The 21028-nt window shown below is 38.8% G+C and overlaps 1 protein-coding gene across 2 annotated transcripts in view; it reads left to right on the top strand.

The window, feature by feature from the left end:
* Window positions 1–21028, top strand: part of Fmn2 (formin 2) — a 291955-nt gene that overhangs the window by 127005 nt on the left and 143922 nt on the right. For both annotated transcript variants that reach the window (XM_035444830.1, XM_027418908.2), the window contains 2 exons: window positions 944–1031; window positions 19292–19353. In XM_035444830.1, the coding sequence (XP_035300721.1) occupies window positions 944–1031; window positions 19292–19353 (150 nt within the window). The remainder of the gene's footprint in view (window positions 1–943; window positions 1032–19291; window positions 19354–21028) is intronic.

The following is a 21028-nucleotide window of genomic DNA, read 5'->3' as shown; positions in this document are numbered from 1 at the left end:
CTGGCTGTAATCACGCTCCCTTCCCTTAGCTATTTCTCTAAGTGGATTTAAAAGAGAACAGGAGAGCAGACAGACTTTGCTGGAATAAAATCTCCTAAGCAGGAAATCATGGCAATGTGCATTGTTGGAGAATATAGTTCAAGCATGGATATACTCTAGCAGTTTGTTCACCTCTATTTTGGGAGATTTGACTGGGGTATGCACGCAGATTCTTTCAGACTTTCTAGACAGAAAGACTTGGGGACAGGCCAATGTGTTCCATCTAATATGACACTCATATTCTTCTATTAAGTAGTTGGAAATTGTCCAACCAATGTGGATCAAATGTACAATGAAAGGAGCCACCAGGAAAATAAGGGCCACCCACAAGACCTGACTACCTAATGGAGCACATTTTCTGTTTTACAAAACAGATCTGATCTGGCATATTTCCTGTGTATAGTTTGATTTTGCCCTTGTTTGCCAGCTGTTCAAAGTTTTATCTCAGGTAGCATATGATTAGATATTTAATTTTATTTATTTATTTATTTATTCTTTTTTTTTTTCTTTTTGGTTTTTCGAGACAGGATTTCTCTGTGTAGCTTTGGAGCCTATCCTGGCACTCGCTCTAGAGACCAAACTGGCCTGGAACTCACAGAGATCAGCCTGCCTCTGCCTCCCGAGTGCTGGGATTAAAGGCATGTGCCACCAACGCCCTGCTTAGATGTGTAATTTTAATCTTCAGGTAACCAGACTAATTTCCTAGACTCTTGGCAATTTGACTTTGAGACCAATGGTGACTACTTGGAAGAAATGATGGATTTTATTGGTTTGGTATAGAAAATTCAAAAGTAGTAATGATGCAAGCTCTGCTTTTTAGTGGTTCTTCGTGTTGGATTAAAAAATGTTACTAAGCATATTAGGGTTTAAGTTAATGTTTCTCCTTTTACTCTTTCTTGAACAGGTTGTCAAGTTGCTTAGCAACAAAAGATCACAAGCAGTAGGAATTCTAATGTCTAGTCTTCATTTAGATATGAAAGACATACAACATGGTAAGTGTAAAAAAATTAAAACACAGTCACTTAATACTAACAGTTGGGCTAAATTTTGTGATGTTTCTAGAAGGTTCTATTCAGGCAGTTAGTATATTTCCTGTAACATGATATATAATTCATGCTTTTTTTCCCTGCTAGGTTATATTAATATCATTTTCCTTCCTATTTTATACCATGTTAAAGGTCTAATTCTCACATGATGTTTCTATTCTGTTCTTTAGTGGTAGTTTTTAAACTAAAGACTGTGTTTCTTTTGGTTCTAAAAAGCACAGGGTCACAGCACAGTTAGACTCTGGTGAGGGCCCTGCTCGGGATTCAGAGAATCATTTTCTGCTTGTATTTTACTTGTGGTAGAAAGTAACCAAGTGAGCGCTACTACATTTTGTTCATAAAGAAACCAATTTCATTCCTGAGGGTTCCATTCTCAAGGTCTAAGGAGCCTCAAAAACCCTCATTCTGGACACCAACACATGACAGGATGGGGTGGGGGGATTAGCATTGCAACACACAAACAGTGGGGTCACAAACCCTCAGTCTGTTGTAAATATACTTAGTCTGTTGTTATAAAAATTCAGATTTTGTATCATACAAAGCATGATTCCTGCTAGCTCTGTAACTAGTTAGATCATATCTTAATGCCACCGTGTAAAAGCTACTAATAAATTCTAATGTGAATCAGATAATGGGTTTCCTAACCATTAAAACTGTCCAGAGGAGAAGGACTCAAGGGAGAAAATGCTAGTTGAGCCTTGAGTCTCAGGTGCTTGATGGATAAGCCTAAAATTCTAAACCAGATCAGTGCCACCCAGCATGAGATTCACAGAAGTGCTTGTTGCATTGGTTCTCCTAAGGATGATCTTGGGATTAGAGATGGCAATTAGGGAATAAATTGCTATGTTTAGTGAGGAACTGAAAACAGGTGTTTTTAAAAGGCTGAGTGACCATTTGTCTATGAGATGTATTTAAAACATTGGCTGGAATACAGGGCACATTCCCTTAGGTCCTCATGTTCCAAGAGTCTGCAAGATGTTGAAAGAATAAGGCAATTTAATTTTGCATGTGACTTTCTGGTGGAAAATTGGTCATTCTTTCCCCAGGCATTTGGAGCAACTGTAGCAGAAACCCCAGGTTCCTCTACTATAGAGGGATGGGATTGCTTTATTTATTTACCTGTTAACTTTATTATTTGTGTTTGCACATGTATGTGCAGGTGCCTGTAGAGGCCAGAAGAGGGCATCAGATCTTTGAAGATAGAGCTAAAGGCATGGATGAACCCCCTGACCTGGGTTCTGGGATCCAAATTCAGGTTCTAATGACAGAGCAGCAAGCATGCTTAACCACTGATCCATCCTCTCAGCCCCTGAATGGCCTTTCCTAATGATCAGCAAAGGTGATTTCAAATTATCCTTGCTGATTTGCATTATTGATGGTGATGTACAGACAGATGGAAGCTTTTAGTTCCTTTATGTTCTTTAATGGGCTTATGGGATATTTAAGTGTGGAATTTGGGTGATTTGAAACATTTTTCTAAATGGCTTTGGTGTCATTATTGTAATGCATTTTGCCTTATACTTGCCGGGTATTCCTATGCCTTAGCTTCCTATCATATATATGCTGAGAGATGGTCCAAAGTTGAATAGAAGAATTAAATATAAGTATTTTGAATCTCCCTTATGCTTCCCAGAGCATTAGAATAGATTTAAAGCAGATCGAGTTATTCAAAGGAATGCCAATTTACCTATTAAAAAAATATGGTTTCAAGTACAAGAGAGAGCTTGTAAATCATGAAAATGGTCACTGGCTTTCTAGTTTGCCTATTTGGGAATGCAGACTCTGTTTGTTAGTCCTGAAATATCATGGGGTATAATTCATAAATAGCACTAGTGTGGCCTGCCCTGTCAATTGATGAGTAACTCTTAATCAGAATTTTAGTTTTTATTAAATTGTTTTGATGCAGAAGAGGCTTCCTTGGGCTGAGACATTTGGGGTAATAGTCACAGAAAAGAACGCCAAGGCTGGCGCCAAGCAGCACTTGCTGTTTCTGAAGCTGGCAGATGTAGCCCAGTTAAGTCATAGGATGAAATCTGAAAATAATGATATGGTCTTTTCCTTCAGTCAAATATTCAGCTCGGGTTGAGCTAATAATGAGAACCTTATGAACAAAGGAGTCCGCCTGACATCTGTGTCTGTGGCACAGCCAGCGAGAGTTCATTGAAAATTTGCTTGCTTAACATGCAAGTCGAACAATAACATGGCATGAACGTCAGTAGTGGAAGGGTCACACAGAATTATGCATAAACCTTATCCTATTAGGATGCGACGGGAGTGCTTGAGTCCCTTCAAAACCTGCATATCCAATCTCTCAAGTTGTGGCTGCCTTCACAGCTGGACAAGGAAGCAGCCATACCTGTTTGCCTGCCTCAGGGTTAGTGTAGGGTGGGATCTCTGAAAGCTCTTACAGTACACTTCACTTATAGGATGTACCTCCACTGAGAAATCTATGGAAATGTAACCATCATTGATTAGGGATATGAAAGTGACTACAAAATGTGTCCAGATCTCTAGTGTCATATTATAGAAGAAAAGACTAAGACATTTTAGGGGGCTAAAATGTTTTTTTCAATGTCGCATGGCTCATTAATGGAGCAGATTGGACATGAACTCAAGTCTCTTCATTGGGCATGGCTACCCTTTTCCACCAGATATGTCACTCCTCCGAATTGCTCTTTTCCTACCAGCCATGCTGGCATCTCTAAAATGAGGTCCATAGGTTTGAAAGGTTATCCTAAACTATCAGAGTGGAAATTTTCAGGGCTGATGTGCCATGGAGTCACCTTGGCCATCCAAATACTGGCTTTCACCTACAAACCAAGTTAGAAATTGTGAGATTAGACTCACCACTGTCAAAAGCATCTCATAACTTTTTCATACAGAGGCCTGCATCACCTCATTTAGATTTACTGGAACCGCTCCCCCCCCCCAGTCAAAACTAGAATTGCCTTTACTTTGTCATGATTCTAATTTGAATGCCTTGTTAAAATGATGAGGGTTGGATTGGCATTCTATATGTCAAGGTCTACTCATGACCTTAAAAATTACATATATATCTTTGAGTGTTTTGTGTTTTGTTTGCATGTATGTCTGTGTAGAAGATCCCTTATGGAGTTATGGAGAGTTATGAAACCACCTATATGTACTTGGAATTGAACCCAGGGTCTCTGCAGGAACATCAGTTGCTTTTAGCTGCTGAGCCGTCTCTCCAGGCTCTCTTCATAGTCTTGCTACCATCAATCACTGTGTCATGTTCTGCCCAAGGTAACAGGTGGGAAGTGGCTTATGCAATGCCTAAGGCCAAAGGCAGAAAGGAAAGAGGGGATACAAGTCTTTCTGTGTCCGGGATCCTGAAAGTTGCCCTCTCACCTCCACATACATGCCTGGTGCACTCGGACCTCACCTTCATACACACCAGTACATGTGAAAAATAATAGCCTTAGATACAAGTATAAAATGAAAATGTTATTCTGCTGCCAGATCAAACTGAAGCAGGCTTCGGAGCTAATTTTCTTCCCACAATACTGCTAAATATTAAACAAGTGTTTATAGAACAACAAGAATAAAACCATTTAAAATGTACTTTGTAAATGTGGGATTGCCTAACTTGTCCTTCTGACTTTTGAGGAAAGATTTATCCCCTACAGATACAAGCACATCATGGAGGGAGAGTCTGTGACCCTTTAATCTGCACCAGACATTTAGAAATCAAACCCAGCCTATGTGTCTGGATGCTAAACCTCAGGCAACATCCTCAAATATCCAAGTTATGGCTCTTAGGAGATTCTTGACTCCAGAAGAAGGGAGTTTAGGTAGAAAATTCCTAAGAGATTTTAGCTAATCCACATATTTTGAAAACTAGTCTCACCAGTAAAAGCCAATTGTAGACACTAACATGCAGATTTTTGTAAAACATTTGGGTGGGCTCTGTGCTTTGGCATTTAAAGCATTAATTTAGATGAAACTAGCTGAGCTTCTTGTGTTAGCTGGCTCTGGGGGTGCAGTTTTCTTCCATGGTGCTGGGCAACAATTCCCCAAGACAGGGACCTTTCGTTGTAGGACTCATGACTGCCCCTAGAACTGAAGCTTGAACTGACTGTGGATACCTTCACATTCCCTCTGCCAAGTTTGAATAGATTATAGGTAGTAGAGCAGGGGATACCAAATATATACTTATTGACTCTAACCATAGAAATAGCTTCAGTATCCTGCAGGGGTGATGAGCCCAAGGTATTAATGGTCTTTATTCCCTCTGGTGTTTAATGTGTGCCCTGTCTTAAGTGAACTAAGGAGACCTGTGGGTAATGAATGCTGGATTATGTCCTTTCTAAATAAAATTTCTATTTTGTTTAAACCTGATTGATAACATAAATTAAATAATAATGATGTAAGCTACCAAGCCTTCTATAAAAAATAAAGATGATAGGCAATTAGACCATGGTTATAAAAAGGGGGTGTATTGTTTTTCTTCTCAGTCGATATTATTTCTGTTGTTAAAGTGTTGTTTCATTTTTTTAATATACATCTTTAAGTGGATGTCTGTAATTGTCTGTATGTGGGTATGCAAATACGAGTACGGGTGCCTTTAGAGGACAAAAGAATGTTTCTTATTCCCCAAAACTGTAATTACAAGTGGTTGTGAGTGCCTCAATTTGAGTGCTAAACTCTCTGTAAGAACAATACATACTTTTGAATCTTGGGCCATCTTTCTAACCCCAGATTGTGGTTATTTTCAGTTTTTTTTAAAGATTTTATTTATTTATTATGTATACAATATTCTGATTCCATGTATATCTGCACACCAGAAGAGGGCACCAGATCTCATAACGGATGGTTGTGAGCCACCATGTGGTTGCTGGGAATTGAACTCAGGACCTCTGGAAGAGCAGTTGGTGCTCTTAACCTCTGAGTCATCTCTCTAGCCCTATTTTCAGTTTTTATGTTGGGGCCTGTGTGTGTGGAAGATATATTATATACATACATACATACATACGTGTGTGTGTGTGTGTGTGTGTGTGTGTGTGTGTGTGTTCATACACACACACACACATATATATATATATATATATATATATATATATATATGTGAGTATGGGTTTGATATATACCATGGAATATGTGTTGAGGTCAGAGGACAATTTTCAGAATTTGACTGAGAATCTAACCCAGATCATCAAGGTTGTGTGGCAGGCACAACTGCCTGCTGAGGCATTTTGCTAGCCTCAGTAGTGTTTATGTTCTAAGAGTATTTATGGTCACACAATTTCCCTAGTTATTGATTTTAGGGAAATGAAATTATGAATTGTTTTCACATATGTGAATTACTTTAAAAAAAGTATGTGAATACCAAATTGCACACCAAGTGAAGTTTCTTGTGCTGAGTGGATCCAAGTTTAGAAAACTCAAATATTTACAGAAAGAGTCATCATGAGTAGTGTGGTTCGAAGTTGAAATATCTTCCAGAGGCTCCCATATCTGAATACTTGTTCTCCAGCTCCAGTAGCTGTTTGGGATGGTGTGGGCTCTTTAAGAGGATGAGCTGCAGTGGAATGAAGTAGGGGTAGGGCCATGTAAGCCCCCACTTTCTGCTCCCTGTCTGCTTCCTGAGTGTAGATGCAATTTGACCAACCAGCTCCCTGCTTCTGTTGTCATGCCTCTCCTACCATGTCTGCCTCCCTGCATTTTCTGCAGTGATGGACTAGATCCCTCTGCAACTATAAACTCTTTCTTTTTTTACTTGCTGCTCTCAGGTATCTTATCATCATGGCAACAAGAAAAGAAGTAAACCAATGAATGAACTTATGAGTGACAGAAAGCAATGTATAAAATGTACCACAACTTTCCCAGGTTTCTGATTTTCCATAGACAACAGGAGGAATGAAATGGCTGAGCCTAGTCTAGTCCTTGGTATGCTTGCTTTCATTTTTTTCATTTTAACATCTATAGCATATATATATATATATATATATATATATATATATATATATATACTTCACAGTAGCACTGCTTCCATGGATTTTCAGAAATCCCCTTTCAGATGTCAGCTATCAGTGACTAGAGAACAGGTTGTGGGGCCAAGAGCTTAGATGCTGTTACAGACTCAATGTGTGTGTGTCATCCTCATATGCTGAAGCCCATTCTCATGGGGATGCTGTTTGGAGGTGATGACTTTTTTAAGTTCATGAAGATGAGACCTCTGTTACAAAATCACGGCCCTTCTAAAGAGTAGAGAGACTAGAGTGTTCCATGTACATCATTTCCTCTTTCTCTCTCTTTCTCTTCTGACTCCCCACTTTCTGTGGGGCAATGCGAGTAGTCAAGCAGCTGTCTATTGTCTACAAGCTATAAGTGAGCCTTTACCTTTAATACCATTGGCATGCTTCTATGTTGTTACTTGTTTTTTGATATCCATAGGCTCTCACATATCACAGTTAGCCCCAAACTCAGTGTATAAATGAGGGTACCCTGTCTTGACCTCCCTTCTGCCCGCTGGGTATACAGGTGTGCTGTGCCATGCTGATTCAGGTGGTGCAGGGGTTTGAAGCCAGGGCTTCCCCAATACTGGGAAAGTATTTTGTCAGTTGAGTTACATCTTCAGCTTCTCCCAACACCTCAGTGTTGAACCTCCCATCCTGTAGAATTGTGACAAAAGAAATTGCTTTTGTTTAAGTCACTCAGTCCGTGGCATTTTGCCATGACAGCCCAAAGTGATTGAGATAGAGTTGAATTCTAGTTCTCCTGCTAGCTGGTGAGTTGAGTAAACCGGAGGGGGGGGCTGGGGGGAAATCATGTCACGTTCTGATGCTCAGTTTATTCTTTATTATAAACTGTCCAAGATTTCTTCTCTATCATCAGCACATAGTACTCCCATATTAAACACTGAATCCCCGCTCCATTCTGCTGTCCCTCTAAAGAAATGATATGCATCTGTGGACTTGCATGCCTTTGAAACAGAGACGACCCCCCCCCACCCAAGGAGAGGAAATATAGGCTATTCTTTCTTGATTATGCTGGGTAAGTTTTCCTGCAGACTGTTGCCGTGAACTGGAGGTGGGAGTAGCACACAGAGCAGTTCTTCTCACAGACAGGGCTTGGGAGTAAGAGGAAGGAGAGGGAGGAACTGGGAATTACAGCTCCAGCAGGTCACATCTAAGTCCCATTATCTGCATTCTCAGCCGGTGTTAGAGAAATGCTGAATTTAGTTTGGGGGTCATCCTCATTTGCATTTTCTGAATGAAGATAAATATGAGAATTATTTACATCAGTGGCTCTTAGGAGTTGAGCACAGCTGTATCTCTGGACGGTGTTTTATCACTAAGGAGAGCAGTTTGTTTTGGAAACTTGAAAGGCCAAGGGCTCCCATCATTGTGTGGTTTCTTAAACATTGTCTCCATGCTGAGTGAGTCAGCTGCACTTCACATGCATAGCTCTTGGCTCTGGGTGGCATGTGAAGGGAGCCGTCGAATGGATTCTGGCTTTGTTGAGCAATGACTCCTAGGGTAGGATGTGAGAGCAGACGCTCTCAATAGTGACACAGACAGAAGCTTCCATTTCTTCCTGTGATACGATTTTCCCTGGTAGTCACTGTGGCTTCAAGTTATGAGTAAAACATGCCAGTGTGCTTTCTTTACAAACCCCCAAGTTCTGGAAGGGGCCTCTCTGAATCCCTACAGCTCAGAAGGGTTGTTATTATGGTGACATTTCACGTGTTTTTAGGTGACCCGCGCTGGGAGTAGTTCCTGTACTCTGATGGGCTGCCACCGAATCATGTTTTTCATGCAGAACTTTCTATAAACACATTGTAGATTACAAACTGCAGGTCTGTTTTCATGTAGATTCAAGTTTCATTTTTTAGAGACAAGAGTTGTTTTTTTTTTCCACTTGCCTATTAATTACCAAAAGAAAGTTTATCCATAATCATTTGTTTATTTTAGCATGTAATGCTCTAAAAAAATTGGGTTCAATATTGGTAATGTTGTGTTTTCCCATTACGTTTTCCAGTATCTGGTTGCTTTATGAAACTGCAGGGTTCAGGGCTTTGCGTAGGCATTGCCTCATGTTCCCTCCTCTTCCTTTTCTAACGTTGAAGTGTTTTGTTCACATGGGATATAGAATTTTAAGACCTGTTTATTATATTTATCAAGACATTAAAATCAGAGTAAATGCTGGATAGTGGAGTGAATGGTTTCCATTGAAATGCTAAGTCAGTTAGAATCAGACATTTGAGAAGAGGTGGACTGCAGTGAGCCCAGGGTAACCTTTTTTTTTTTTTTTTTTTTTTTTTTTTTTTTTTTTTTTTTTTTATCAATTGTAGCCTTGTAGTGGATGGAAAAAAAGACATGTGAGATAGTAGGCTTTTATTAAAACAGACTTTCAGAAATTCAATATCAGAATATGCTTTAATTTAAAATAAAGTTCATTAACTAGAGTTATTTCGTACAAAAAGAAAGACCCCATACATCATGTTAAGTCACTTGTAGATTATGAAGTCAAGGGGAAATGGTTATTGTTAAATCTTTTCTTACAGGCTCAGCAAAAAGCCTCAAGATGAATTTTTTTGTTACATTTTTATGATACTCGGAGAGTTGGATTTCTTGATTATGCTTTTATGGGCAGAAGGAACATAAAACTTGGGGTTTGCCTAACTGCGAATATGTGTCCTTTCTCTTTGTTGTACTTCCTATGTGAATTATTTATCATGTGTTTGTGTGTTTATTTTTGCTGTACTGTGGATTTTTTTTTTGTATGCAAACATAAACTTAGAGCTCACAGCAGTTCATGGCATTGGCATCCCTGTAATACTTAGGTGTTTGCAAAAGTCATTGGGTGCTAGCAGAATGCTCCGGGCCTGGAAGGGCATGTGTGGAGGCAAAGCGCAGATCTGAATGCAGAGCACCAAGTGAGGATATATTGGTCACATTAGCTTGACTCTCGAGCCACTATTTATGAAGGAGTGGTTGACACAGAAACAACACTTTTGTATAATCCTTGGGGAAAGGTGAGGTTTGGATTGCTAATTTTGGGTAATTCAGTGTTTGAGAGTATTATAAAAAAACAAAAACAAAAACAAAAAAACAAAAAACAAACAAACAAACAAAAAAACAGATGGCTGGGGATTCACCTCATGTTTGTGAATGGAAACTGGCTTCTTGGACGTTCTCTGCACAAGTGCTTCTTCAAGGTGACTGTGCTTGAGCTGCCTGCAGAGCTTTCTAACCCCCAACCCCACCAGTTGATAGCGCTATAGGTGAGGGAGAATAGAGTGCCGCTGTGTTCTACCTTTTGTTATCGAGCCACACACGTCCTGTTCCTACATGGTGAATTCTAGAAACACAACCCCAGCTGTTCCCTGAAGCTCAGGGTGCAGCCATCAGATTGAACGGGTAAGACACCACATGTTAACCTTTCGGCAGGATTGCGATCATCGTCCGGCTGATGCTGCTAGGCCTTGCATTGTCCTCTCCGTGATATATGATCTCCACTTTCCCAGTAGTGTTCTCAGACCAAACCCAGTGTATACATTTTCATATGAGTTAAACGAGTCTTTATTGTTTAAGTTCTGAGATGAACTGCGTGCAAGCATTCTACAGAGATTAATTTAAATTTTGAATCAGACTATTGTGGGCACACAGCTAGGGAAATAACTTGTGTAGAAAGACCTACCCTAACCATGTTTCCCAGGCCCCTTTTGTCACTTTTGCGAGGGACTGCAGAGGGACCCTGTGTTGCCCATGCTTGAACTACTGGAGCACACTAATAGGCTTTTTACAGAAAATGGGCAGGTCCAGGGCGCATTTTGATAGCTTTGTTCATGACGATATGGACACTTTATGAATGGAGTTGTAAAGAGAGTTTATGAATTAAGAGAAATGCCAAAGGAGGTCATCTGCAAGGCTCTGCCCATGCCTTTTTATGGTTTCAAATGTAAAGATATTCAGTTTCTAATAATAATACTCAATACCCAGCATTACTGTGTAGACTACCAACTGCTCTGTGATACAGGTAATTTACTTCTTTTCCTAAAATTCCAGGCAGATGTGCACAGAATCCCAAATCACAGTGAACCTGTGCTACAGACTGGAGACATCTAGACCCTGCACTATGCTCTAAGCTTGCTGTCTTCCTGAGAATTCTCAACTTAGTGATTGTATCAAAGGCTTAAGATGGAAAAAAAATGATGTACAATCATTTTTCTTCCTTAATTGTAAAGCCATTGTGTTCTGCTCTAGGCAACTGCAGTAACTGTATGTAGAATCCTAGTGTTGGGCTTGAGTGAGCATTCACATTGTAGATGGGAGAGGAGCCAGAAGGAGAAGGAGATGGGGCAGAGATTAAGACAAAGAATAAAAAAAGCTGATGTTCACATTACATATAGTGGTCACTCAATGGGCTGCTTGGAAGATTGGCTCTATATATTCTTTTATTATCACAGCCTACTGGATCATCTGTCTGCCTTTGTGGCTCTAGTTGTGCTCTGGTGTGATCTTCCCTATGCTGAAGCCACAGAGAAGAAGGTGTTTAAGTATGGCAGGTTGTGTACCAATTACTACGATGAGGCAGAAAGATTATGAAAGCCAGAGGTTAGGGAGGACTTCTGGGAAACTTTCATCTGGATGCATCAAGGCTGTTGCACCCATGAACTCACCGTGGCTGCACTGGGCTATACAAGACCTACAGATCTAGCCATGCAAAAACCCACCCCAAATAGGGAGAGGTCACAAAATACCACTTATGGCTAAGGAACCTTGTCTGCTGAGGGAGATCAGTTTTCTTCAAGGAGGTGGCCCCTATTATATTGCCTATGCACTGGTGAATGGTCCTACACTCATGAACATAAGGATAGCACTGATTATAGACTCTGGGCTATGAATTTGGTAGAGGGTTGTGGGTAGAGGGAATCTGAAAAGAGATGGGGAGGAAATTTAGATATGGAGGGTATCAAGAAACATTGTAAAAAGGCATGAATTCTCAAGTAGAGATGTTTGTAAAAAACATGTCAGGGACTTTGATTACCTTAGTGAATATTAAGATGCTTCATTATTTTATTGGACTGACTTGCCCTACTCTGCTAACAGAAGATGTTAGCACTAGGGGCCAATAATTCATTCATTCACATCACCTTGTTTTCTTCCTTTATCCCAACATTCCTCCTTACTACACACCACATAGCCAAGACTCTCACCTAATGCATGGTGCTACCATTGTGATTTTCTTCACAAGTACATGGGGTCAGCAAGGAGGGACTGACCCTCTGAGACCATAAGATAATTAGATCGTTCCTCTGTTCCTCTGATGTTCCTTTGAGTACTTTGTTAACATCTATGCAAAGCAGCTAATAGCTATTAGGCAGCTATTAAGAGTGTTGTAGTTTTATGTTGTTTTGAAAAAGTCGCCACGAAGTACACGTTGTTAGGTAGGTTTGCCTCTGTAGGTAGCAAAAGAATTTTTCATATGTATCTAGTTTTAGCTCTACGCTTCTTAGTTCTATATCGACAATTCTCTGCTAAGCTTGCTTTTTTGTGTTTTTCTCTGTTTCTTATAATGTGCACTGACCATATTTCTTAGCTCCTTCTCTTCCCTCAACGTGCCTGCCAAATAAAAATATAAATGCTGAAACTTACTAACATCACCTCCGTCAATTATATTGAAGTTTTTTTTTTCTCTAAAAACTTTAATTATTGTGTTTATAAATGCAAGCTTTTCTGCTTGTAAGTTCCTTCAAGGTAAGATGGATTTGAGAATTAGACTGAAATATATATGGATATTAACAGTATCTAAGTTATTTTGGTGTAAGACATATATTTCTTGGGTAATATAGATATTTACTTTTGAAAGAAAATTTAATACTCTCACTTTTTAAAAGCATGATTCAGAAAACGGGAGCAAAGATGGGATCCAAGAGGTGGGGTCCTGTTTTGGGGGAAACTCACTGAGCCTACATTTACAAGAGTGTAAATGTTTACCTAAGCAAGAAGGTGAAGTCTGTTATGCCCAATAAAGGACATTGTGCAGTGCTCCTTCCCAGAAAACACTCCGCAGACAGTGGGGGTTTTACACAAAGTCCAGTGAGTTGTCTGAAGCAATTTACTCATCTATACACTATGCCTAAAATAAACACTACCTGGGAACTTGCCAGCCTGCTTTTTCCTACCTCTTATTCCACACCCTAGATTTTGTCACCTGCCAAAGTCAAACATGTCTTATCTAAACAGTTGAGATAAGCATGGAGTCAAACCCACTATGGTCAAATCAACAAACCTCTTCGAAAACAGAAATGAAATACAATATCACCAGATTAAACCATCTACAATGGCAATCATGTTTGCATTTAAAGATTTTATGCGGAAAGGATTACAGTCTTAGTATCCATTTTTCCCCCTGCCCAGACAAGAAGGCGACATACTGATTCAAACAAAATGCGTTTGTTCTCCAATAGTTTAACTTATACACTTCTTAGTAACAGGGCCTATAGGTATATGCAGCCTACCGACTTAATCAGAAACGTACCTCCTTACCCTCATGTAAGGAAGGTGGCTTGGCACATACCAGTCTTGAGTTGTGTGTCTCATTGATTTCTTTCTTCCCTGCCAGAAAGTCTATAGTCTGTATGTAAAACATTTAGAATTCTGGCCTTCAAACCATAATAAAATTCCCTAAAAAGAGAATATAGGTTAAATGAAGGTGAATTTCAAAATTACTGAATTTACAACAGAATTTACAGTGTACTTTTCTTCCTTTTAAGGGACATACTATTTTAATTGTTAAGAATCTCTGAAGTCTTCAAGGGGAGGGACTGTACCTGCCACTTTTGCTACTCTATCTTTAGGGTTAGGAAGAATCTCCAGATCACATTTTGAACACTGAATATTTGTCCCATGTATGAATGGTTGGTGACTTCAGAAAGATACACTGTCTCCTTTGTGGGTGAATGCAACTGCTTTCTAATAATTGCATCCTTTGCCAATCTTGTAAGGGATGCTTCTTGAATGACTATCACCCTTTAGGGAAATGATCCCTTTTAACATCCTGCAGATATGTTTTTATAGTAAGGAAAGGGCATGGGTCTTTGCAGCATTGTTATTGTGTGGAAGAACTGTTTAGGTGTTACCAATGATGATGTATTTCTGACTTTCCCATAGTTCTCTATTGTGTGTAAAACAGATGATTTACTTGGTTGGACTTGTGTGTTTGGTTCTAGCATGCTGTCATGCTAATATGCTAATATGCTGTCATGGAAATATGAAGTGCAAACTTATTTTTAACATATTTTGTTTTACAAGGAACAAATATATCTACAATGGTACATAGCATTACTGTATGCTAAGATATATGGACGTTTTAAGGAGTTTTTAAACAGACCATACAAAGAAATGAGTTTCATATTGGCATTTTCATACATTCTTTGTTTTGTTAATCCTCGCCCTCTACTTTGTCCCCTTCCCCCTCCTTCTGGCCCAGTCACCCCTCCAGTAAGCCCCTTCTGCTTTTGCATCAGACTCGATTTTTGAGCACGACTATTGCAGACTGCTCCACACAGTAGAGCTGTTATCTCTAGTCTTAATAACAATCTGGCCATCTATAGAGCCATTTTCCTTATGGCTCTATAAGCTGAGGCCCAAAGAGCCTAAAATTCCCTCCAGGAAACACAGAGCTGATTAGTTGCAGACCCATGTTTTACATCCAAGTCTGTGCATTTCAAAACATAGATTTAAGTCTCAAATGATTTGGGGGAAACTATAACATTTTATTGATTTTGGTACATTAAACATCTTAATGAACATAAATTGTGGACTTGAATGAGAAGAACACTATTAAGGTATAGGGCCTTACAAATATGAGGGTCAGAGTGCTGCTCTTTTATGTGGAATCCAAAAACAAGAGCATTGATTTATCCTCCATTTAACATAGATAGGCTCTACATAATTCAAAATGACTTGAAATATTCAAGAGCTATACATGTGACTATGTAAGAATGACAAGCCAAACATCTGGTAAGATTCCCATAGGATGGCTGAGGAATAATATCACCCAGGGAAAGACTGAGAATTCGCCTTACAGTTAAATTTACATGTGCATATTATCTGTATTTTACTTCATCCTTTATTTTTTGTTTGCATGCTTGTGTGTGTGTGTGTGTGTGTGTGTGTGTGTGTGTGTGTGTGTGTGTGTGTGTGCATGAGAGAAAGAGAGAGAGAGAGTGAGCGAGAGAGAGAGAGCATTCACATGTGTGGATATGTGTTTGGAGGTCAGACGTCAACAGTGGGCATCATCCTCAATCACTTCTCTACCTTGCTTTTTAAAAACAGGGTCTAGTACTGTACCTGGAGCTCAATGCTTTGGCCAGACTGACTGTCTAGTGGGTTCCAGGAATCCTCCTGTCTCCAGTTTCCCACACTGAGGTTACAACTGCATGCTGTGACACCCATATTTTTATGTAAATGTTGGAGGTCTGAATGGATGTCCTCATGCTTGCTCAGCAGGCACTTTACTGACTGTGGTAGTTTGAATGTGATTGGCCCCATAAGCTCAAAGAGAGTGTCTGTTTGTTAAGCATCCAGTTTCTCCATGAAAATGACTGCTTTTCTGCTACAGTCATCCAGCTGCCACTGGAAACTGCCAGGAACGATGAAGCCAGTGCAGATGTTAATGAAATGTTTTCATCCACCCCACACTGTTTTCAGATATCTGAAACTATTGCCTGCATGACTCTGGTGTCATTCTTAGTAGCCAAAGGGGTTCTTCAAACATAAAAGCATGGTAATATAAGTGGAATGTTTCACTAAAAGTTTTAGAAAATAAATATGAGGTAAGTAGTTTAAAAAGAAAAAAAGGATTAAGAGAAGTAGACCCAATTCAGAAAAGACAAGATACTACCACTCTCTCTAGCTCTCTTTTTTTAAACTTTTTTTTTTACATTAGTTCTTCCTCTTCAGTACCCTTTGATGTGACACCTTTTTTTCTAAAACTTGGTTTTGGAGTTTTCTGGCTTAATCTTGAAGGTGTCTTTAGTAAGTAGCTGAGTAATAATGAGAGCAGGAGAAACTCTTTCCCAGGGACTATTAACAGTTTCTAATACTAAGTGGTCAGTCTTGAAAACATAATACAAGTAACATTATACAGACTGAACAAGTGTTACATATATATATATAATATAATATATATATATATATATATATATATATATCCACACAATTCAGGGAAAGACATCATGAATTTAAAAAAGAATAAAGAGAGATACATGGGAGAGTTTGTATGGAGGAAATGGTATGGGAAAATGGTATAATATTAACCTCAAAAACTTATAAAACGAATTTGAAAATTAATAAAAACTCCATTGAGGGTTGCGGAAGTAGCTCAGAGAGGAACCTGTATGCCTTGCTAAAATAAGATCTGAGTTCATGGCCCAGAACACACATTAGAGAAAACCATAGTGCCATGTGCTTATTTATACCACAGCAATGGAGAGAAGATAGGTGTCTCTGGGTATGAACTGAAGCAATCATACTGAGTGAATTATGTAACAAACATTGTGTATTTATCTCTCCTTTAAAGTTATTCAGTTGTATATAGCTATATAAAACTATAGATTTATATGTGAAGAAATTCTAGAGAAACAAAGAGGAGAACAAAGATGGAAGGGGCAAAAGAGAATGGGGGAAAATGTGCTCAACATACAATGTATACCTGGATGAAAATTTTTAATTAAATTAACAATTGCACTGAGATACATTCCCTGTGAACCTAGTCCCTCCAGGACTTTTATCATAAAAGACTGTTGGATTTTTTTCAAAGGCCTTTCTGCATCACATGAGATCTCATAGATGATCATGTGGTTTCTGACTTTTCTTCTATTTATGTAGTGGATTATGTTTGTTGGTTTATGTATGTGAAACCATTTCTGCATCTCTGGGATAAAGCTGACCATCACAACAGAGAGGCTTTTGATGATTGAATTCATTTGCAAGTATTTCACTGACAATTTCTGCATCTTTGTTCCTTAGAGATATCGGCCTATAACTTCCTTTGAGTTTTGTGTGGTTTTGGTATTGGGATATTGTTACTGTTGTAAAAAAAAAGAAATTTGAAAGCTCCTGATTCTATATCACTGGCTGTTATAATTCTATTTAAATTATTTGCTTCATTGGCTTAACTTTGGTAGGTCATATATATTTAGACAGTCATTTACTTCTTTTAGGTTTTCCAGGTTGGTGGAATACAGAATTTTAAAAAGTGTCCTGATTCTCTGAATTTCCTGTCCCTTGTACTGTCTCTCCTTTCATCTGTAATTTTGTTAATTCAGATTAATTTGAGTCACTGCTTCTTCTTGTTCACTTGGCAAAAGATTTCTCAATCTTCATCATTTTGATATTAATAACTACAGAAAGTGATGGATATAGTAAAAAGATAAATGTGTCTTGTGAGTTTTACTTGAATCCTAAATGACTTCATTATGTTTTGAGGGTGAAATCTTATGCTAAAATTAATATTAATATTTCCTTTGTAGTTTTCCCACAAATCTCTCACTATGTCACCAAGAAATATAAAAATTTGTTGGGCGATTACTCACTAATGAATTACAAAATTACTTAGGTTAGATCTACTTAGATTTTCCTTAGACTAAAGGAGAAAATTCCATACATGAACTAGTTGTTTTTTTATTGCTTCATGTATTTTGTTATATATTACCTCAACAAATAATATGAATTAATCTCTTAATTTTAGTAATTTTTGTGGTTTGGTATAACTTAATAATAAAGAGATTTGGCTGAAAAGTCTTCCTCTTGGATTTATATAGGAACACTAATTTTTAAATTGAGAAAGGGGATTACTATTAGAGTGGAAATATCATATTCTACTTGGTGCAACGTTTGTTGGTGAATTTGGGCTCTGTTCCCAGAGCTGTTATGTTACCTTGGTTAGATTTCTCATCCATCCTTTGCTTCAGTTTCCACTTTTCTTTCTTAATTCTTTCTTGGGACTTTTGCCAGTATCAACTAGTAAATGTGTACTTTAAGCTTTGAGGGGGAGAGACATAGCAAATTGCCTCAGTTATCAAAATAAATATATCAAAATTGTGATTATCCACACTGATTTTTCTCCTGGAAATCTTTAATCCCATGAGTGCTTCTGCAGTGGCTCCTTGGCACACATCCCTAAGTGACAATTTTGCCTTGTTTCAATCTAAAAAGTCCATGGGAAACACATTGATTTTAATGAACTTACAATGAATCAATCTAATTCAAACTACAATACAACATTCTGCACCTAACCCCTACTCACCCACCAGATTGTTCAAGGAACACATACATTCCCGGGTAATGATGATCTATTCTATCTGTGATGGACTTAATATAAACACCGAACAAAACCTTCACCAGATGTTTTGGGTAAGCTGGCATGCATGAACAGTTATTGGCATTAAACTAGGACACAGTGTTTTAAGGAATGATCTGCCTACCTTTCTAGTAGTATATAAAAAAATCAAATCTATTTAGTTGGACAGTGAAAGACCCATTTATATTTTTTCTCTAACATTTGAACAATCCTCATGGGATGTAGTATTTGTAATGCCTTAGTTAGGGTTAAAATTGCTGTGGTAAAACACCATGACCAAAAAGTAACTTGGGGAGGAAGGGGTTTCTTTGGCTTACACTTGTATACCATGGTCTATTACTGAGGAATTAAGGACAAGAACTCAAGCAGGGCTGGAACCTGGAGGCCAGAGCTGCTGCAGAGACTATGGAGGGATGATGCTTACTGGTTTGCTTATGGCTTTGCTCAATCTGCTTTCTTATAGAACCTAGGACCATCAGCCCAGGGGTGGGCCCACCAACAATGGGCTGGGCCCTCCTGAATCAGTCACTAATTAAGAAAATGCCCTATAGGCTTCCCAACAGCCTGATCTTATGGATGTATTTTCTCAACCACAGATCCCTCTACCCCCTCAAACTCTAAATTGTATCAAGTTGACATAAAAACTAGCCAGCACATAGAACAAGTGAAATATTTTAAAATTTGACACCTGAGCCATTGAAATCCCAAGGACATGGTCTTTGGAGTACGGCAGTTGTACACACTGAAGTTAAAGTTCATGTCCACTCCCACTGCTGGTCATGAACTTTATTTCCCTGATACGGCTAAACATTATTTCACAGCTGTCTTGTGGTAATTTACATTCTTTTCTTTGCCTTTTGTTTTTTTCACAGCTGTTGTGAACTTGGACAATTCTGTGGTTGACCTGGAGACCCTTCAAGCTCTCTATGAGAATGTGAGTAGAAGTAGTCCTTTGGTGTGATCTGCTCAATACATGTGTTCACATGTGAGCTGGCTGTTTTAATGTCCTCTGAGGAAACACAATCTACACGCAGTAGGGTTTTATGTGTTCATAATACTTTCTAGGAACGTACTGGGTAAATTTGTGGTCTCAAGGTTTTCAGGGATGACTCAAAAGATGCTGCTTTTGAAGTTATTCATGTTTCCTCTTCTGAAATAATAACAGTGCTTGTGTGGGCACTGACTTCAGCCAAGCATTGCTCTCTGCATGCACTAAGCAGACTTAGAATACTTTCTCAGCTTTCAGCTTCTCAAAGTAAACTAGTTTCACAGTATGTTAATGTTTGATGCAGGACAAATCTGTGCCTAGTGTCTTTTACAAAATGTTCTGCACAACTTTATCATTTTTGTCTTATATTATGAACATAATTTATACAAAGTGATATCATGGTTATCAATGTGGGATAAGTCTAGTTAATATACCCATCAAGTCAAATATTTGGCTTTTGTGGTAAGAACATAGGAAATTTAATTTATTAGCAATTTTGTAACATAAGAGCATTTACCTGCAGTGGTTCGAAAGAAAATGGCCCCCATAGCGAGTGGCACTATTAAGATATGTGGCCTTGTTGGAGGAAGTGTGTCACTGTAGGATGTAGGATGTGGGCTTCGAGATTTCCTATGCTCAAGATATGCCCAGTGTCACATTTCACTTCCTGTTGCCTATGGATCAAGGTGTAGAAGTCTCAGTTCCTTCTCTAATACTATGTCTGCCTGTATGCCACCCTGTCCCATCATGATGATAACAGACTAAACTTCTGAAAATGTAACCAATCCAACTGAATATTTTCCTTTATAAGAGTTGCTGTGGTCATCTCATCTTTTCACAACAATAGAAACCCTAACTAAGACACTACTAGACTTTGAAATGCATATTTCCTGAAATAACTGCTGAACTGAGCAAAGAAATCAATATCCAGGTAGAGGAGGGTCAGAAACCTCCAACCAAGTCCAAACCAAATAGAAGCCACAAGATAAAGGAAACCAAACTAAAAGCAAAGCCATGGGAAGAAATCTTAGAGTGGTAAAAGATTAGAAACATATATACAACAGGGGTGGTGGGATGGCTCAACCTGTCCATAAGATGATCTGATTTCTAATTTATCAGTTTATATTCTAGAATTTTTACTTTTCTCAAAAGTTAAAGTTTTTAAAATCATATACTTTTCAAATTTGATCAGTTTTACTTCAAATTTGGTAATTTGGGTTTAAGCCAAAAAAATTGACACATAGACACTTTTAAAAGATAACCCTAAGCGAGAATCGTACCCCTAGATGTAAGTAAAAGCAGAGATTCACGGCTCAGCACTGAGATGAACTCCTGGAGTCCAGTTGTAGAGAGGGAGACAAGCAAAGGGACAAAGACCATGCTGGGGAAACCCACAGAAACAGTTGACCTGAGCGTGTGGGAGCTCCCCGACTCTAGACTGACAGCTGGGAAACCTTCATAAGACTGAACTAGGCCCTCTGAATGTGGGTGTCAGTTGGGTGGCTTGGCCAGTCTATGGGGCCAAGGGCAGTGGAACCAGTATTTATCCCTAGTGCACTGATGGGCTTTTTGGAGCCCATTCCCTATGGAGGGACACTCTATCAGCCTAGATACAGGGTGG

The sequence above is a fragment of the Cricetulus griseus genome, chromosome 5, assembly GCF_003668045.3.
Source record: "Cricetulus griseus strain 17A/GY chromosome 5, alternate assembly CriGri-PICRH-1.0, whole genome shotgun sequence".
In the NCBI taxonomy this organism is placed as follows: Eukaryota; Metazoa; Chordata; class Mammalia; order Rodentia; family Cricetidae; genus Cricetulus; species Cricetulus griseus.
The sequence above is the reverse complement of the archived record's forward strand: the minus strand, read 5'-3'. Positions and strand labels throughout refer to the sequence as shown.